At 43.8% G+C, this 20030-nt stretch overlaps 1 protein-coding gene across 1 annotated transcript in view; it reads left to right on the top strand.

Moving 5' to 3' along the window:
• SEMA3A (semaphorin 3A) overlaps window positions 1-20030 on the top strand; it is a 535542-nt gene that overhangs the window by 506672 nt on the left and 8840 nt on the right. The window contains exon 15 of the mRNA XM_086919769.1: window positions 3409-3476. Coding sequence (XP_086775895.1) covers window positions 3409-3476 — 68 coding nt within the window. The remainder of the gene's footprint in view (window positions 1-3408; window positions 3477-20030) is intronic.

Genomic DNA, 20030 nt, shown 5'->3' on the forward strand with positions numbered 1-20030 from the left:
TTCAGTTGGACATACGACGATATAACAGCGAAAATATGTAAATTGATACTTGTATAGCGCACTACTCACCTGCAAGGGTCTCAAGGCGCTTGTACGAATACCGCTGTGGAACCCGTCCTGGCTTTCCCTGTGAGGCGTCCACTCCTGGGCACCCCCAGGGTGGAGGCCAGGCATCCATAGCGTTGTGGGGGCCGTTGTGGAGATTAAGCAAGCTATTGCCCAGAGTTGCAGAGTGGGACTCTATGATTAGAATAGGCACCGAGGCGAGAATGATCAGGTCCGTGGAATTTTGAGCCCAAGACCCGCCGAGGCGGGGAATTGAACCCTGGTCCCGGGCTAGACCTCTGCATCAGGGTCTGCCGCCACACTTCTCCACTAAATAAGGAGGCTTAGAATCCAGACTTCATGAGTGTTATATCCTTGGTAGCACTACTTATTTAACATGACAGTGAGACAATGCAGAGAGAGGCATAGCCGTAGAAATTATTCATGGTTTAAACATTTGCAGAAGAACGCGGTATGCACCGGCCTGAACCAGACTTTTATCTGCAGTTTAGGTGAGCACCCCTTTCATTTCCAGCCCTGCAGACAGTATTTTGAGAAGATGTTGTGGAAAGGTATCAAAAGGCTTTCTTAGATTACTAATGGTGGCTTTGCTGATTTTTCTGACTCTTGTTTCCAAGCGTTGAGCCATCAGATTGAACTGATTGAACGAGGTTCACAGTGAAGGCGTTTCCTAGACTCATTGGTTCTTTAGATCACAAGTGGGAAGCATTACTTATGATATCGTCATTGGGTGGTACACTGTTCCATTCAATACAGATGTTAAGATGGTTTTCCAAATAATCATGCCAGCTTATTCGGATGTATTCAAGTGGCTAAGTATCATAGGGGCATATTATCAAGACAGGCAATAAAATTATCGCAGTTTTAGTGGCAGAAAACTGCCGCTAAAACTGCGATAATGGGCTTGATAATGTGCTCTATGGAATTCCACTTGAAGCCCATGTTAGATGTCCTTCACATTTAACATGGGCTTCAATTGGAATTCCATAGAGCACATTATCAAGCTCATTATCGCCATTTTAGCAGCAGTTTTCTGCCGCTAAAATGGCGATAATTTTATCGCCTGTCTTGATAATATGCCCCACAGTGTGGCTAGCATCGCTGGTGTAATGGTAGCGTCATGAAACTCTCTTTGGCCTTGGTTGTATTCTAAGATGAAATATCATGTGACCCCGACTTCTGATTGAGTGTACTTCTGCTTTTTTTCCCTTTCTAACTTGAGTTTGTAATGTACTTGTAAACTATGACTGACTACAGGCAAAACATCTATGAGCTACAACTACACACACTTCAAAATATTTGTAGCCAGATACACACGTGCCACAACACGGAGCTGTGGAAGGTATTCTGTAGGTGTTTCTGAGGTCATTTTAGGGGAATTTGTGTGAGGTATTGGAAGATGCTACTCTACAGTAGGTTAACTTATGCTGCAATCGTTTGTATTATACTGTAAGGCATAGGTAGGAGACTTTAGTCCACCTCTTTACCTCTCCAAAAAGCAAATGCTACCAATCACTGGACCATGATGGCCAGAAGCAGCCGCGGTCCATGCAGAGAACAGCGGTGGGGCCGGGAGGGGTGTATTCCGATGGACAATGCTGAGGGAAAATTATTTATTTATTTAATTTTCCCTGGCATCGTCCCTCAAAATCCCTCTCTCTAACCCAGCCCCACCGCCCACCACTGTTACCTGCACGGACCGCAGATGACCAGAAGAGGTTGGGCATTCTTGGAAGGTCTCTTTGTCTTGTGTGGCAATACAACTAGCACCATCACTGGGTATATCTCTGCATCTGTCAAGTGGTCACCAGTATAGATAAGGACGTTGAAGCAGGAGTGGCTCCTCCGCAATGGCGGAGGAACATCACCCCACTGGCTCAGAGCCAGCAAGGGAAAAATACAACAATATACCATAATTATTTTATTTTTATTTGCCAGCTCTCAACCAGCTTGGGCAGGGAGGGGTCGGGAGGCGGGGTGCTATGTGCACTTCTAAGTGCTCGGATATATTTGTCCGGCCGACTTAGGCGAGCCAAACACATATGAGCGCTTAGGTTTCTCCAACCTGGATGTATTGAACAACCGGGCTACAGAAGCAGCCCAGACTCCCTATCCTGAGCGGGGTGTCTTTTCAGCCCGCTCGGGCCTATCCCTGTGCTGCTCTCATGGAATGAGAGAAGTGTGGGGAATGCACAAGGAGCCTGATGCTGCCATAGTGCTGTCTCTGACCAGGAAGCAGCACAGCAGAACACCGAGGTACGAGGAACTTCAGGTGTTTTTTTAAATTAATTTTTACTCCCCTGCCCTCCCACACCCCACCACCTCTTCATTATGTCAGCTGCCACTCCATTGAAGTAGTTACTGTGCTGGGTACACTTGAACAATGTCACCTGGGTCTATTTCCCTGTGGTAATATATTGCTGTCTTTTGAAATGTTCTTAACTATTTAATCATTCATTTGAAAAAGCAGATTCCTATGTTTTTTTATCTTGTATTGAAACGCCAACAGACACCTTTGATGCCACGTAGTACCAGCTCAACAGAGACTTGACTTTTGTGCTCAGCAAGCTGAGTGAGACGATTAGAAATGGATTTACAGCTCTTTTCTGGGGCTTTAATCCTCCCTGCTGTATCCTGACTCTAAACCCTGAGCAGTTTTCCGCAGTGGTGCCTTTGCCCTGTAGCTTGATCTGTGTTTGTTCAACGTTAGTATGGATTTGCTTTCCGTCCCTGCAGTGGGATTCATGTAAGCCTTTCTGACACAGAAGAAACTGACAAAGCAGAAGCATCAACGAAAACAAACCAAAAGGGAAATGACGCAAAGTAAATGCTACAAGAAACAAAATAGATGTTTTATTTGGTGAAAAGCTTTTCTGAAAATTGAAAACTAAATCATATTACATTGACATTTAAATATGTGTTATGAAAAGTGACAACAGAATTAGTATATTTCAATATGACTTACCCTAAATCCCTAATGTTGATATTAACCAGGTCGCTTTATAGAAAAGCATGATTGACACTCATTTTTTGACTGGAACCCTTTTTTAATGGCTGCTCATTGCTGTAAAGCTTGAAACAAACAGATACATTCACACGAATGAAGGACCTATTATTGATCATTAGGCCATGAGAGCAAGTTATTAATTTACGGATCATCAATAGTTTCACCATTCTAATGGAATATGAGAATGTGAAAATAACTTATTTTTAATCGATGAAACAGCTGTGTATATTGATCCCAATGAAATACACTGTATTATGATACAACAGTTTTATAACATATATTAGATGCAAATATGTCAAAGTCTAACTTTTTTCCTTCTGTTGTGATGTTTTCAGACGTACAAGAAGACAAGACATCCGTAATGGCGATCCTCTTACCCACTGTTCAGATCTACAACACCATGGTAAGCTTCACTGTGACCAACATATTATCTAGACCTATTGAATCTGAAGTGATTAGTCGATTCTGCCTATGTGCATCTATAATTACCAAGTGATATCGATATTTGTGTTACAAGTAGTGGATTGTGGGGCATATTACCAACAACTAGCGATAATTATCGCTATGTTGGCTTAGCGGCAATATTTTTATCGCCGAGCTGCGGCGATTTTTATCGCTTAGGAACCTTGCTATTACCAAGGTTTATCTCCTAAGCTATAAAAATCGTCCGAAATGCATGAATATCGCTGAAAAGTCAGCGATATTCATGCATTACCGAGCTAATGCTCTTAGCCATGTTATCCACCTACCATTGGATAACATGGCTAAGAACTGCTCAGGGGCAGGTGTTAGCTTTTGGAGATAATCGCGCTTAGCGCAAATATCTCCAAAAGTTAGTAATAGGAGATAGCGATGTTAGCGACTGTTTCCAGTCGCTAACATCTTGGCACGCCCACTTTGCATGTCATTAGTGATAAATATCACTGACATGCAAAGCGGGGCCCAGCCCTACTGGCTGTGGCTAACCGGTGTTAGCGACAGCTAGATAATAGGTAGATAATTTTATCTCCGCTTTCTTGGCTTTTATAGCCAAAAAAGCGGAGATAAACCCCCTTGATAATATGTAAATGTACAGGAATTTATATCAGGCAAATCACCAACCGGTTTCTAAGCACTTGCTTAGGGAACCTGTCCTGGTATTCCCCTGTGAGATAACCCCGGCAGGGTATCCGCAAGGTGAAAGCCAGGCATCCCGCCGCGAGGGGCCGTTGTGGAGATTAAGCAAGCTATTGCCCAGAGTCGCAGAGTGTGAACCCGTGAATCGAGTAGGCACCGGAGTGAGAATTGTCGAGTCCATGGACATTTTTAGGACTCAAGACCCCGCCGAGCCGGGAATTGAACCCTGGTCCCGGGCTGACCTCTGCTTCCAGGTTTGCCTCCTCCAGCCAGTGAGCCACACTTCTCCACCCCTGTGTTTTTTATTACAGCCCCATGCTGTTAGGGAGAACCTTAAACGTAGTCACAACTTGCTTGGAATTCGTTTTACAATTCCGGAGAGACGTCATGGCCCATGGTCACCTTGCACTAGGATGGGATGAGCGATATTATGCAAGCAGGGAAATGTTTAGCCCCTTCGGCGCGCAGCAAATTACACCGCGGTGCGAGGGGGGGCGGGGCTGGGCGTCCAGAGCATGGACGGTGTTATTGAAAGGCCACACATGCGGCCATATTGGGGTGTAGTAGAACAAGCATGGTGGCATTGCTGGCTCTCATGTATCAGAGGTCATGCTCAGCACCACTGCATGTTCTTATGTGTGATGGGGCTCTCTCAAGGCACTTCTGCTGCCCCAGCATGTCTGTGCCTAAATGGTTATGAATTATACGTGCTAATATAACGCTAAACTGTGCATTATTCGGCTAAGGCAACAGCCTCCAGAGTCCCACTTCATTTTAAACTCACTTGTGGTCTCATTTAGGGCATTTTAGTGTAGGGCAGCACAGCAAAGCACCTTCTGCACTGCTATACACCAAAGTGAAAGGGCAGGAATGCACAGCACTTAAGTAATATGGTGCATTTCTTCTTTCTGCAGCCTAGCGCCAATGTTGGCACCCTTGCACTATGATGCAAGGGGGCCTTTGTTGCATACAGAGTTGTTTTTCTGCAGGAAGGAGCCCCTTCCTGCACAAAAACAGAGACGTGTTCCTCTTTCTATGTGTGTTGCTGAATGCAGCACAAATGGAAAGAGTTTAGAAACGAGGAGATATAAACATATTTCCCCTCATTACGCCTCACCTCGGGAGGCATACCGACTTGATGCTTTTCCAGGTTTACATCACTTTTTAATTCTGGGCCAGCGTCTAATTCAATTAATGTTTCTGTTTGTGTCTACTTATCTGTCCACCTATGTCTGTCAGTTTCTTGATCACCCACAATACCTGCTTGTTGCTTGCCTTCCTCTGCCGATGCCTGTGTGTCTCTATGTATTCCTGTTTTAACTTTATCACTCTCAATATGTACAATTGTTTCTGCATGTATATATCTATTTGTTTAGTTCCATCCCCAGTGATTTTTATAACCCTACACATGTTCCCTTGTGGCCTTTGGAGACTGCCCTGTATGCCATGATGATTATGGAGTTTATGGAAGTAAAGCTGCTGTACTCATCCCCTACTGGAGGTGAAGCAGACATTTCAAGCTACATCTTCGGTATTGTGTGCCCGTTGCTGATTTATGATGCGAAATGCATGGGTTCGCCACAGGGCTGATGTTGTAGGGGAAGGAGGACTATATGCCAGCGAGCCTGTCTGCGAGGAGGGTCCCTAGTCACTGTTGCTCGTGGGCTCTTTTGCTTGCCCTGCATTTGTAATTGCTCTGTCTGTCTTTTCCCTCCTCACTGCAGCCACCTCTCTGCCCATCCATCAAACCCTTTACCCTCACAACCCACAGCCTATCCTGTCTCCACAATTACCTCTTCATTTCACTGTCCTTCTAACACTCTCTGGGGCATATTACCAAGCAATAGCGATAATTATCGCTATTGCTTGGTTAGAGACAAAAATTTACCGCAGCGCTGCGGCGATTTTTACCGCAAATAAACCTTGGTATTACCAAGGTTTAACGCAAATGCGGTAAAAATCGCCGCAAAGCATGAATATCGCTGAAAAGTCAGCGATATTCATGCTTTAGCGAGCTAATGCTCTTAGTCATGTTATCCACCTCCCATTTGATAACATGGCTAAGAACTGCTCAGGGCAGGTGTTAGCTTTTGGAGATATTCCCGCTTAGCGCGAATATCTCCAAAAGTTGGTAATAGGAGATAGCGATGTTAGCGACTGTTTTCAGTCTCTAACATCTTGGCACGCCCACTTTGCATCTCATTAGTGATAAATATCACTGACATGCAAAGTGGGGCCCAAGATGGTCGCTATCTCCAACTAGCTGTCGCTAACTGGTGTTAGCGGCAGCTAGGTAATAGGGAGATAATTTTATCTCCGCTTTCTTGGCTTTTAAAGCCAAAAAAGCGGAGATAAACCCCCTTGATAATATGCCCCTCTCTTCCTTCAGTCGCTCGAGTGCTTTCGAGTTTAGCAAGCTACCAGCATCAAATATTTATAAACTGTCTAAAATATTTGTACAAGAATGCGGCACAGACAGTAAAACTGCAGATATTAATTCCCTCTTCAAAGATAACCAATGTAGGCAAACAAGGACAGCTCCCAGAGGGGGTGTTAATGCAAACCCCTAACAGTTCTGTAATGTATCTTGTCTTGCCACTTTCTTACGGCCTTTTTCGTTTGTGCACAAATTGTTCAGTTCATTTTCTCTTTAGAGCATGGTAAAAGTGGGCACACTTGGCATATGTTTAAACATAGATTATCCTCGGTTATTTAGAAACGTGATATTTTATTTATTAGGAAAAAGGCGGCCCTGAACGGCAGCAAGAACCTTCACCTGAGAATTCAGGACAGACAGCTTCCGTTTTCCCCTTATTTTCTCGAGGTGCCACACTCCTTCACCAGTGCACGGTTTCCAGAAGACCCGAGGGAGGACGCTGTGTAGCTGGGCCAGGCGATGACCAAACCAAGTGGTTGCCATTTTGTTACCCAGGTGTTTCTCGGGTGATCACTGGGGAACATACCTCATCTGTTGATCCACAATATTTCCTATCCTTTTTCTTGAATGTTCCGCCCTTGGACTTTTGCAATAAAGGAAAGGCGATGACAAGTCTGAGCAGCTGGAGGGTGTTCTTCTCAGTCAGCTAAGTATCAGTGGAAAAACACAACACAAATACATGCAACCAGATGCCCCTTCCATATTGTGCAGATCAACAGTTTGCAGGGATTGGGTGAATAAAACTAGGCCAACTTTAGACTTCTTTGTCATATTCGGCTAGAGCAGTCGAAGTCAAAGCATGGAAACCAGGTTCGAGTCTCCACAACAACACTCAACATCCTGTGATTCTGGGCAAATCACTTAATCTCCCAGTGCCTAACAAAAAAGAATGTGTCCTCATGTAATGAAACTGGTATTATGTAAAGCGCTCTGACACCCAATATCTTCGGGTCTAGTACGCGCTATATAAAACTAAAAAAAAAACATATATATGAAATTCCCAGAATGTGCCTGACGAAACAGGCTAAAATGTAACAATGTTTCCAGAATATTCTTTTATATTTTTACCCTGGTGCTCTAATGTTTCTGTAATAGGGACTGAAACAAATAATTGTTTTTCTCCACTTCGTGTTCCCCAAGCATCAATGTAGGGCAAAATTGTTTCCCTTTTTTATTTCAAAGAGAGCAAACACTGAGGGGCAGGTTTATGAAGGGCTTGCGCCACGTTTACGCCGCCGTTGCGTGACGCAATGGCGCAGAAACGTGGCGCATCCCTGCGCCCTATTTACAACGTGACGCATCTAGGAGATGCGTCACGTTGTACAGCACTGCGCCATCAGGAGGCGTTCCTGCGCAGGGGGGGGGCGTTCCTGCGCAGGAACGCCTCCTGAAAGTGGCTGAGTGAAATCAATTAGATTTCACTCAGTCACTTTCAGGGCAATGCTGCGTCAAAACCCTGCGCCTGCTTGAAGCAGGCGTAAGGCTTGAGGCAGCATTGAAAGAATAGGCCCCCCCAAGGCATTGCTGGAGCTGCGTCGCGCTTGCGACGCAACTCCAGCAATGCGCCACATTTCCGGCACAGATGCGTCACGCATCTGTGCCGTTTTTGCCCAATGGTGCGCCGCATCATAAATGCGGCGCACCATGGGTGGCGTAGCTGTGGCGCAATGTGGCGCATGTTAACTGGCGCATCCCTCGGGATGCGCCAGTTAACATAAATCTGCCCCTGAGGGTTGTGGCCCGTGTTTTGGGTGTTAGTTGGTAAATTGTAGTTAAATTGTAGTTAACCTGTAGAATTGTTTTTTTTTCTGCTGGACCAATTCAGTCCTGTGATAAAAAGGCTGCGAGTGGACACAGTAGAACCCCCATGTTACCGGTTTATTGAAAATACTGCCGGTTCCATGAGCCAAATGCCTACAAACATGCAGCTTTTGTTTACGTTGATAGTAGATATTTTATTTTTATTGTTTCCTTCAACTTCTTTGTTTATGTTAGTTTTAAAGTTTTTCATCTAATAATAAAAAGAGTAAAAATTGGAACAATTAAAGTATAAATATTATTGCTATTATTATTATTACTATTATTATTTTATATGGTGATAGTTGTAGTAGTGGTAGAGTGATTAAACCATACCAATAAACTCCTGTCCTCTTAAGTTTAACCAATTCAAGTTTTTGGAAAACTAGCACAAAAGTCAGTTTTCAATCCTGTCTGCTAATTTCCATATTTAGGCATGTGATAGAAACTATAACACCCTTAGAACCCAATCAAGGTTTAGAATAAGTCTTTATGTTCCCTCAATTATGTTTTTCTTAAAAACTCAGGGCTTATTTAAAAGCCCCTAGCGCCGCCGGTGTGCCACGTTGCGCGACGCACCTGCAGCGCAACCTGGTGCATGATATGTACAAGCACACGTAAAGGCACCATGCGCTTTACATTTACTTGTAAATATCACCCCTTTTCATGCAACAATTTGCGTGTTAGGGGAGTGACATTTGTGTTGCTGTGAGTGTTCCTACGCAACACCCATGTCCACTGATGCATTACCAGATTTATGAGCAAAGGTAAACCTGGAAATGCGTCAGAATGCTATCCCACCCCAGGTGTGAAATGTTTTCATGGTGCAAGGGTGGCTGCGCCGGCGCATGGAAGCAGTTTGTGTGCCAGCACAGGGAAAAGAACAGCAAAGCGATATATTGTAAATTTGGTGCATCCATGTGCTCCAAACTAACGCGGCACAGCAAACTGACTTGTGGCGCTGCGTTACTTGCTCGTATATAGGTCCATCAATTTCCGAACTCAGAGTAGTGGTTAGTATGTGGAATTCTAAACCCACTTTAAATAGCGGACTTTTTCCACAGTCCCTAAGAAAAGTGAGGATAATTAAGTATAAATTCAAGTGCAGCTGGACAACTGGGGACCCTGTGAGATGGTGGAACACAATCTTTAATGGATGAATAATCAGCTGCATAATCAAGGAACGTGCTGGGCAAGATGGCTCTGAAGGTGAATAATGTATAGGCCTGTAAGTCAGGTTGAACAAAATGAAGCAAAAATATCTCATCTAACAAGAAAATCACTTCTCACGTTACTAGGCGCAGCAAATAACAGGTCTTATATTGCTCAGTTTCATGGTACCATCCTTGGAAGGATGAGTCAAGCTTATTGGGACTCAACTCGTAACCTGGTCTTGCCAATTTCAACATTTCAACTGCAGCGTGGGCGATCCATTTAAACAATCCCTGGAACTGAGCTTGTAGGGTTGAGAAAGTGCCTTACGAAGCGTGTCATATCATTTTAACGCATGGTAAAGCTATGGAGTGTGATCCCCACTAATATAATGTTTTTACAAGTGTATTTGTCAGTGATATCCTTAAAATACGAGCTAAAATGTTCTTCTGCTACACAGGTAAAAGTTGGGCTTAGTGTAATTTGAACAGTTGGCCTATAGTTCCCTCTGCTGGACAATAGGGGTAAAGTCGATTTTGTCTTGTCTGCAACGATGTATCATTTAAGCGGTGCTTTGTTAAAAGAGGTCACAAAGATGCAAAAAATGGGGCATTTTTGTTAACCCAATTTTGAGGATAATAAAATTCTGAGTAAATATTAAAAGCAGTTGTCATATATGCATAGAGATAATGTTTTAACTGTCTACATGAGCTATTACATAATTTTGAGTTGCAGTTAAGTTTTTAGGAGTCTTAAAACTGATTTAAATATTTCAAATGTAGGTTTTCAAATACATATCTAAAATAAAGGATGGATTTCTGTGATTTTTGCACAATAATAAGTTAGATCTCATTTTAGATTTAAAGAAGATTTGATTCGGTTTATTAGTGTGCATTGCATTATAATATACAACACTGCAAAGCATGGTTTATGAAATGTAAAACCCACACCAGAATTACATTCGTTTTTTGTCTACTTCTGATCTGCTTTCTTGTGCATAGTATTCCATAAAATATAACCACCGAAACATCATAATGTGTTCTCAAATTGTAGAAACATAATGCACAACCATATATTTTGCATGATGGTTACAGAGTTAATGATCAGATATTCAAAGCCTGAATGCCAAGGCGTGCCCAAATTTGGTGTGCCGCACCTATGGCGGTCACGCTGAAGCAAGCCCATTGTTTTGTAGGTGGCGTCATATGTCGGTGCCGCACAGTCCTGCCAAGCGTCACGCAACAGGTGTGACACATACGCATTTCAGTCGGTAATCCGCATCACCGCACTGAATTGCATTGTCACGCATTTTGCCACACCTGCCAGTCACGCCACCAGCGGCGCCTGTGCCCGGGCTCTCTGCTTCTCGAGACGAGCTGCTCGCTGAGCCAGAGTTCCTAAATAGTTAACCGATCTTCTCTCAGCTTCTATGGAGTGGCTGAGAGTGCTACAATGTATCTCTGCACTCAGCTATCTACTGTGTTGCCCTGGAAACAATTAATGCGGCGCCGGCGCGGCTCTGGGCTCCGGTTTACTCAGACTCATCACACACTGCAGGGGGGGAAGGGGCTACCCTCTCAGCAGATGAATAATGCTGTCAATCACCGGCGTGGCACCATGGGGGCCGGGATAATAATTTGGATGTGCTGGTGGTAGAGTGCCGTCACGTCTGGACTCGGGGGAAGTAGGCAGAAGCTGCGGGGGAATCTGAGTGCACAGCACTCAGGCAGGAGACTCAACTCTCTCTCATACCCCCATGGCCACGCGGCGGGGAAAGAGGGGGCATGAAAATGATCAATTGCGACTGGTAGGCGGCCGGCTGCGACCCGCAAAACACCAGGCTGCACCGTGACCAGTGGCAGCTGTGCCGGCGACAGTCAGCTCTGCCAGGCCTACCTGGATTGTGAGCGGGTGTGCTCCCGGGGGCGAGGAGAGTCCTGAGTGTCATCGACTCAAGTGGCCAGCAGCTGCCTGGCTTGTCCTTATGAGGACAGGCAAAGTGCACATCGCGGCTGGGGGCAGCAGCACTGCAGTACTGACCACAGTTGGGTCGTCACTCATAAGTAAGTGTCAGATGGATGCAATAAATCCTCCCTTTCAGCTGTTCATAAAAAACTAAAAACTGCTTTCTTTAAAAAATAAAATGGATTTGTCCATCCCTTGTTATCCGCTTCCAGTTATGTAGTTGCTTCTGTGCTCGTTGAAGCTCTAGTATATGCAGACATACATAACATATCCTGGGACAGAGAGAGCAGCATGGAGTTAGAGTTAACCTGTTAGGAATCGGTCCATGTGGGACATATGACCTGTGAAAGAGATCTGCATGAGTGTAATGTACCCTGGCAGAGAATTCTAGAAGGTTGGTATGCATGTGTCCATTCTTACTTACTACAGACTACAGTGAGATTGAGAAGGCTTAGAAATGGTGAGGTTACCCGTAGAAGTAGATACAGGGAGCAGAGTGCTCTGCAACTGTTTACTTCGTCTTCACTGCTTAATTTTGCATGTGAGAAAGTGTCACTCATAGTCTTTGAAACGTCACTCATAATTACACTGAAATTATGAAAATGTCACACATGGCAATGTGAAACCTTGGCAGCTATGCCACGACCAAGCAATATCTGCCTCAGCGATCAGGCCCCAGGAGGTGAAGGTGGGTGGGGGCGACACAACCAGGAAGTGGTTTAATACTTCCGGGTCCGTGCGGATCCAGTCTGAACTGGATTCCCTGCATAAAAGGGGGACAGAGTTGGTGAGTGATCTATTTTTCTGCTCACTGCTCCACTGCTTCACATGCCGCTGTCCCCCCTTCGGGAGTACTAAAAATAAGCTTGAGTGTATGTGGGTGCCCGAAGTAGGTAACCTGGTGGGCAGACGGGCCCTCTACACAAGTTACTCTTGGAATGTAGTCCTAGGGGGTGGACCTCTTCCCTTAGGGACGGGCCTCGGAAGTGGACTAGTCATGATCTCACTTGTAGGTTTAACGTTGGATACGCAGGGACAATGTTAGATATGATTAGGAATGGCTATGTACTAGAGTCTATGTAAAGGTTAGCCATGAATTAAAATGTAAAGAATCGTCACTGCTTTATGGTGTTTCTGTGTATAATTCTGTGAAGTTATTTGAGTACAATTTTAATGTTTGTGTTTTGTTAACATAATAATTACAGCCAGGGGTTTATGACCCTTGACCCAAAAGATCCAAAGTGATGTTCTGTGATGTCTGTCGCAGCAGGGGATGCTGGAGGGCAGGTGGGGTATCCCGGGTTACTCCATGGGAAGGGCAAGAGCTCGGCGATACCAGGCCATAAAGCGAAGGCATAGGAAGCATAGTGCTGTACTTCTCGGTATTTCTTTCCAAAATTTCACCTACTGGCATAAAGGCAAATTATGTGAATTTCTCACACATGTACTCTTAATTAGAGGTGTGCTATTCACAAACGTGAGTAAATTGCAACTTTGTGAAGCTCACAAATAAAGAGAGACTGCTTCAGTGGCTATTCATGTTAGAGAAAAGTCATTCCTGATGCCTTGATGGGCAATGGGGACAACATTATTTAAAATTGGATGTTGTTTCTTCCACTTGAGCACCCACTACGATGATTGAGTGTCCTTTGGTCATATCACTTCATTTATCAGACTAGACGGCACAGATAACTACCTATTCTGGCTCAGAGCATGGCCTCTAGGGTTGGTGGTCTTTGAGACATGGATGAGAGATGTTAGACCTAGTGTAGTCTTCACCCACATATTTTGCCTTACTCCTCCTGTTTTTACTGAATTTGTTTTTGTTGGCCTTAGAATGCTGTGCATTTTACCACGACTAGCCAGTGCTAAAGTGCTTGTGCTTTGTCCTTTCAACATGGTGAAATTGACTTACACCAAATTGGCACATTTAAATTACTTGTAATACCCTAGTAAAGTGGTACCACATGTACCGAGAGCCTGTAGATCAAATGCTACGAGTTGGCCTGCAGCACTCATTGTGCCACCACCCATTTCTGTAGCCTATTAAACATCTCAGACCTCTCATTGCACCCATTTCGATCTCTTTCCAGGCCCAAACCTCCCATTTCAATGCATATCGGTCACCTCTAGTGTAGGCCATACACAGCCCTGAGGGCAAGGTACACTGTATTCAAAAAGTTAACATGTGCTTTTAAGTTTTACATGTCCTGATGTTGAAAAGCTCCTAAATTCGTTTTTCACTACTGTCAGGGAGGCCTACCACTCCCGTAGGATAACATTGGGTTCCCTTATTACATTTAATAAGTGGTAATTTTCAATTGTGAGCCAATAGGATTGCCGAATTTGCTATCGAAATAATTGCTCCTTTAAAACACTCTTTAATGGTAAAGTTAGATGTTAAGTCACAATTCTGTAAATGTCACTTTTAGAAAGTTGGTATTTTTGCTTGTCTTAACTTTGTGGTGCATGAAGCCAGTACCCTAGGTCACATGACTAGTTGTAGCTGGCAGCTGGTCTTTGTGTATTGCTCTCAGTGAGACTAAGGGGTAATAGGTGTTGGCAGGATGGGCATCATTGACTTGATGGGGGGACGGAGCAGTTGCCTTCCACAATTGACCATCGCAAAGCTTCTGCCTGAGCACACTCACAAAGTGTTTGACACTTGTCTTTTGTGACAGAGAAAGGAGACAGGAAATTCCAAGCACCTCTGGGGGTGGAATTCACTAGAAACATCTCCTACACAAAGGACTACTACTCTGCAGCCCTGCTGTCTGAGTGAGGGCTGGACCTGCATCTTCAACCCAGGATCACCAGGGTGACTGCAAGGGCTATTTGGCTTGCCTCCTGATCAGAGTCTCAGGGGCAGAAAAGTTTCCAACCACCTTGAGCCCAGCACATGGACTCTACCTGCTGTGAGGCTTGCCCTCCAAGGGTGCCATCCCAATCCTGGACCCTTGGAAGTGGGCCGGAAGGAGCTCTGCCAGCCTAGCTGTTTTCCTTGCAGATTCAACACAGTGCAACACATTGCCCCGCAGTTCCTTGGAACCACCGCTGCACGACGCATTTCGATTCAGTACCTCACATCCCAGCTCCGCAGCTCTTTGGAACCATCGTTGTGTGACACATCGCGAAACAGGACCTCACATCACACTCTATTCCACATCAGAACCACCACTGCATGAAACATCTGGGCGTAGGACCTCACAACACATACCCACAGTCACAACACAGCACAATCCAGATTTAAACTACTTTGCCCAGTAGGCCTAACTTTGTCCCTGTATCTGGCATGCACTCCATCGCAATCGGCCTGAGCTTATGACTTTTTCCTGGTTCAATTCGACCAGATTACCACAGTTGGATCTGTGTGCTTCTAAATTAGAGTGGGATTTTTCTTGTCTTATGTTTTCACTTTATTACTGTTTTAAGTACTGCATACATACTTTACACATTGCCTCTAAGTAAAGCCTGACTGCTTTTTTGCAAGCACATGGCGTTCCGCAGGGATCCATTTTAAACCTGCTATTTTTCAATCTCTATGTAAAACCCCTAGCGGAGCTGGCTGAAAAATCTGGGTTATCTATATACTCCTACACAGATGACTCACAAATCCTATTTTCCCTATCGGCACAAAACCCCAACTCAAATGATACCTCAACACTCAAGACAGGACGAACTAATATAGCAGCATGGATGCAATCCAACTTCCTAAAATTAAATGGAGAAAAAACAGATGTACTGATACTGGGAAAACAGAAAGACCTTTGGAGCGCACAACATTGGCCAGACAAAATGGGCAATCTCCCCACCCCTTCATTTCAAGTACGGAACCTAGGCGTACTTCTCGATGAGACTCTGAGTATGAACGCACAGCCAATAAAAGTCGCAGCCACATGTTTCTCGATCATCAAATGGCTGAGGAAAATATGCTGGATGCTACCAGAAAAAACAAGAAAAACTGTAGTCAATGCCTTGATCACCTCTCGGCTTGACTATGGAAATGTCCTGTATGTGGGCTCAAACAAACCCATAACCCATAGAATACAGATGACCCAAAATTCTGCAGTTAGACTTCTATGCAAAGTTCTGAAATTTGAACACATCTCATCACACCGACGTAAACTACACTGGTTGAATATTGAAAACTGTGTGAAATTTAAAACACTTACATGCACAAAATCAAATCTGGAATGGCCCCGAACTACCTCTGTACTCTACACCCCATCCAGAAATCCAGGATCAGCCTCCCAAGGAAACTTTGTGGTCCCCAAATTCAACCAAGCACGAATGGGAGGAAAATCCTTTACATATTTAGGGCCGTCCTATTGGAATTCCCTCCCTGTCACGCTTAGAACTGAGGCAAGCTACTCCAACTTCTGCAAGATGCTGCTCGTTATGGCCTTTTCGTCTGCACCGGGAAACCCTTTGTGGGTAGCTGTCGCACAATATAAATTTAAACAATAATATAATAATAATAATAATAATAATAATAATAATAATAATTTGGAGTTTACTTGTGACTTCACCTTGACATGAATTGTGGATGCTGCTTAAGTTGGGTTTCACCCCCCTCAACCAGTAACCCAGTTCCCTGCAAGTGAGAGGAAGTAGACACAGTCTCGTTCCTATCAGTGTAACTGACCCATCAAGTGGCTCAGTCCCTGACAATGTTTCGTTTATTAGAGCGAAACAACATAGTTGACAGGGAGATCTTAACATACTAACTGGTTGCGTGCTCCATCTGAGTCAGCTTTCACAATAATAAGAGAGAGCACTAGAAGGATATGAGCATAGTGTCTCGGCTTTGTTATTGTGGAAATGCAATGTAGAAAAGGGTGAGGCTCGGGAGTCAATGACAAAGGACGAGGTCCTCAATGTTAGATTCTCTTGCTGGCAGTGTCGGACTGGCCGTAGTGGGCACCAGGCGTTTCCCCAGTAGGCCGCGAGGGTGGGGGCCAGTTTTGGACCCTAGGGGGCATGACAAAAATGGCAGCGGTGAGATGGGAGATGTTTACCAAGGCCGGTTTTGGTTCCCAGACTGGCCCTGCTTGATGGGGATTCAAATAGAAAATAACATCACGGTTCTGGCAGCTTGTACTACAATCTCAGCAGACTTCTTCCAGGAGAAGTGTATTTGTAAAAAGAATGATCAATTTGCCTTGCATATAGCGATGCCCAATACAGAGAAGTGTTTTGCAGAAGTCAGGGTCTGGAAAGCATCCTCTTTTAATTCCGCTACAGTACTTTTCTTCCACTGATGCCAAGGCACCACTATGCCGAGAGTAGTGCCCAGAGAAAGAGTAAGAGAAAATTGATGGCCCTTACACTAATAATAAACACATACGTAGCACTCACTAATACGTCTTTATTAATGCCCAAAGGAAATAATTTTAGACCTTAGAATAACAAAATAAGGCAAATAAATGACTTGTAAATTGCTAGGTGCATTATGATCTTTGCAGTGGATGCCTTAATCCACATGCTATGTTAAAATAAATTCTGGTTGTGACCAAGTAAGTAAACCGGAACAAATTTACTAAAGTAGATTTTTTGTCAATTTGTTTTGGGCAGAGATTTAAAAAAAATTATAAATGTGAAAATTACCAGTTCAGGTTTGGCCCTTAAGATTCTGCCCTCCTTACTCCACCCATTCTGCTGCCAACCCTTGACGCCCCCCATGAATGTGATCCCAGCGTAAACCTTTTCCAGTTCCAGCACCGAATATTGACGTTCGAAACTGACAAGCATGACAGAACTTTTTGCTTTTAAATATTGTTTGTGTGGGCAAACAAACTATGGGGCATATTAGCAAGGACCATATCGCCGCTTTAGCGGCACTTTTTGCCACTAAAGCGGCAATGTTTTTATCGCCCTATTAGCAAGCTGTCGCTAACAGCAGTAAGCATCATTTTTTATGTGATAGCGACCGGTTTGGGGCCCGCTTTACATGTCAGCGATATTTATAGCTAATGACATGCAAAGCGGGCATACCCAAACTGTTAGCGACTGAAAGCAGTCGCTAACACATCTATCCCCTATTAGCAAAGCAGGCATAGTGATGAAAAAAATCACTATAATCTAATGCCTGCTAAAAACATGACTTACCTGTTTATCCAATGGGCGGTAGATTTTCAGGTTAAGTCCCCATTGGCAACACTGCGTGAATATCTCTGGGTTTCCAGCGATATTCACGCATTTCGCCACTATCGCTGGATATTTTAGCACAATGTAGAAAAACATTACTAAGAGCATGTTTTCTCCACTAACATATCCAGCGATAGGCAGCGATAAAAGAAAATGCGCTAAGCTAATATTGCGATAAATATCTCTATTCCTTGCTAATATGCCCCCATGTTTGTCTATCCTTTTTGAGCCAAAATGGCCAAACATTTTGTTTTAACAAACAATAAGTATACCTTTCTCAGCATTTCCATATGTAGAGGATTTTAATTATGCATTCTAAAATTGTGAATACAAAACATCTCACAAGTTAAACTGAACATTTTACGAGCTGAAGAAATGGAGACGAGCAACCCTGAGAGAATAAAGCAAAGCTAAATGGAGTCTCTCATGTATTTTGCATCTAAGTACTTTCATGCTGTTGCAGCTTGAGCTGATAATGTTGTTTAACAAAAGACAAGCATGTCTTTTGTGCGGGGCACGCGGGAGCTTTACTAACGCGCATTGCTGTATCAAAGTGACTGACAGAAGCACGTCCAATGAGCTGCTTTGAGCTGTTCGAGAGTGCCATGGGACGGGGTTTAACATCCTCATTGTGCCTTCAGCAAATGAAAAAAATCTTTTTGGAGAATGAAGATAAAGAAGTCTCTTCGCCTGGGTATATTTACTCAAAACTAAGAGTGTTGGTTTAAAACATTTTTCCAATGACATGGATTTGTTAGTGTTAAACAGATAATTTGTGAGTGGGCGACAATGGCTGCAACAGTGGCCTCAGATAAGGTCCCACAGCATTGTGGGATGTTTCCATGTTATAACACTACCAGTGAAATCACAGAATCTGCTAGAATGACTTGGCGGCCTGTTTGATTATGTTACAGGATGTGGGCAGTGCTGACAATGGAAAATAGTTACTCCAGTAGTCTGTGGTTGAGGAGGGTAGGAGCAGAAAGTGGGCATAGTCATGAGGGTTGAGATATTAGGAGCAGAGTTAGATCTGCTGGTCTGTAGTCTACTACAAAGAAGTTGGCAATTAGATAGTAGGCTTCTCTGACTTTCTATATTAGTCACAAAAACTATATTTAAAAAGGTTTAGGCACCTCTTGTAAACATGTATACATATCGTGCAAGTCTGTGGCTAAAGGTTGCGAATATAGCATGTTACATCGCATGCTATTACATCGCATTACTTTGCAACTCGGTCGTTACAATGACCATGTTGTTAGAACGTGATACCTTTACAAGCAAGTCATTAGCTCACCTTGTTGTAGGGGGCGCGCTGGACTTAGGAATAATATAATTTACTCTTCCAACTCCAGCCTGTGCAAAAGTAGGGAAGGTGTTGGAATAGTAAATTATACAATTCCTTAGGTTAGAGCGCCCCATACAGCAAGTCGATCTAATCACTTGTGTTGTAAAGGCATTGCGTTCGTAACGCGGTCGTTGCAACAACCGCATTGTAAAGGAATTGCGATGTAATGACTGCGTTGTAAACGCTGTCTCCCAAGGCTGCTAGATAGTCAAGATGCTTAAGACGGTCCATTCAGTGATCTGTGTGTAATCCCCAGTCACAGTTTTGAATCGTTACAAATTAGCTTATAACATTTATATGTCTGCTAAAGAACGTGGCATTTAATTTAAGTTCATAGTTTCATACGCGATCAAGATAGCTGGATGGGTTAAACCATTTTGGCACAGATTCTTGTGATCTTATGTATGCGTACTGCAAACATCTGCTTAAAACTTGTACAGCTTATCTTTGAAATGTTGCAGGATTTAACTTAATGCCTACTATTAATCTACAAAACTCAGTTGAACGTATATGCTAAATACTTAGTGAGTAATTGTGTAATTGCACTTATAGCTGTATATACCTTAAATGCATCCAGAGTTTTGTTTTAGCTGATCAGTCTGGGGGCAGGCCCTTACACTGCTCTGTGGTTATATCTTGAACATACAACACCCTTATCCATTGGTGGCACAAGTTAGACAAAAGAAATTCTTGAATTGAGGTACGTGCCGCTGATGGGCGAGGAGAGTAATAGAGTGTGGCATACCCCTAGCTTTTGATGGGCGAGGAGAGTAATAGAGTGTGGCATACCCCTAGCTTTTTGTAAGCTTTTTACTGACGTACCTGGGTCCCCTGAGGCAATTTCTACCTTATGTCTGGTATTGCCCTACTGAAATGAGGCACAGTCAGGAAAATGTATCATCCCAGAAACAAATCCAAACAGCAACTTTAGCATTGTTATTCATCTTTTGATCCTCACTGGCTACACCAGCTGATGATAATTCTTCGGCGGACAGTTG

The sequence above is a fragment of the Lissotriton vulgaris genome, chromosome 1_1 (assembly GCF_964263255.1).
Source record: "Lissotriton vulgaris chromosome 1_1, aLisVul1.2, whole genome shotgun sequence".
NCBI classification, from domain to species: Eukaryota; Metazoa; Chordata; class Amphibia; order Caudata; family Salamandridae; genus Lissotriton; species Lissotriton vulgaris.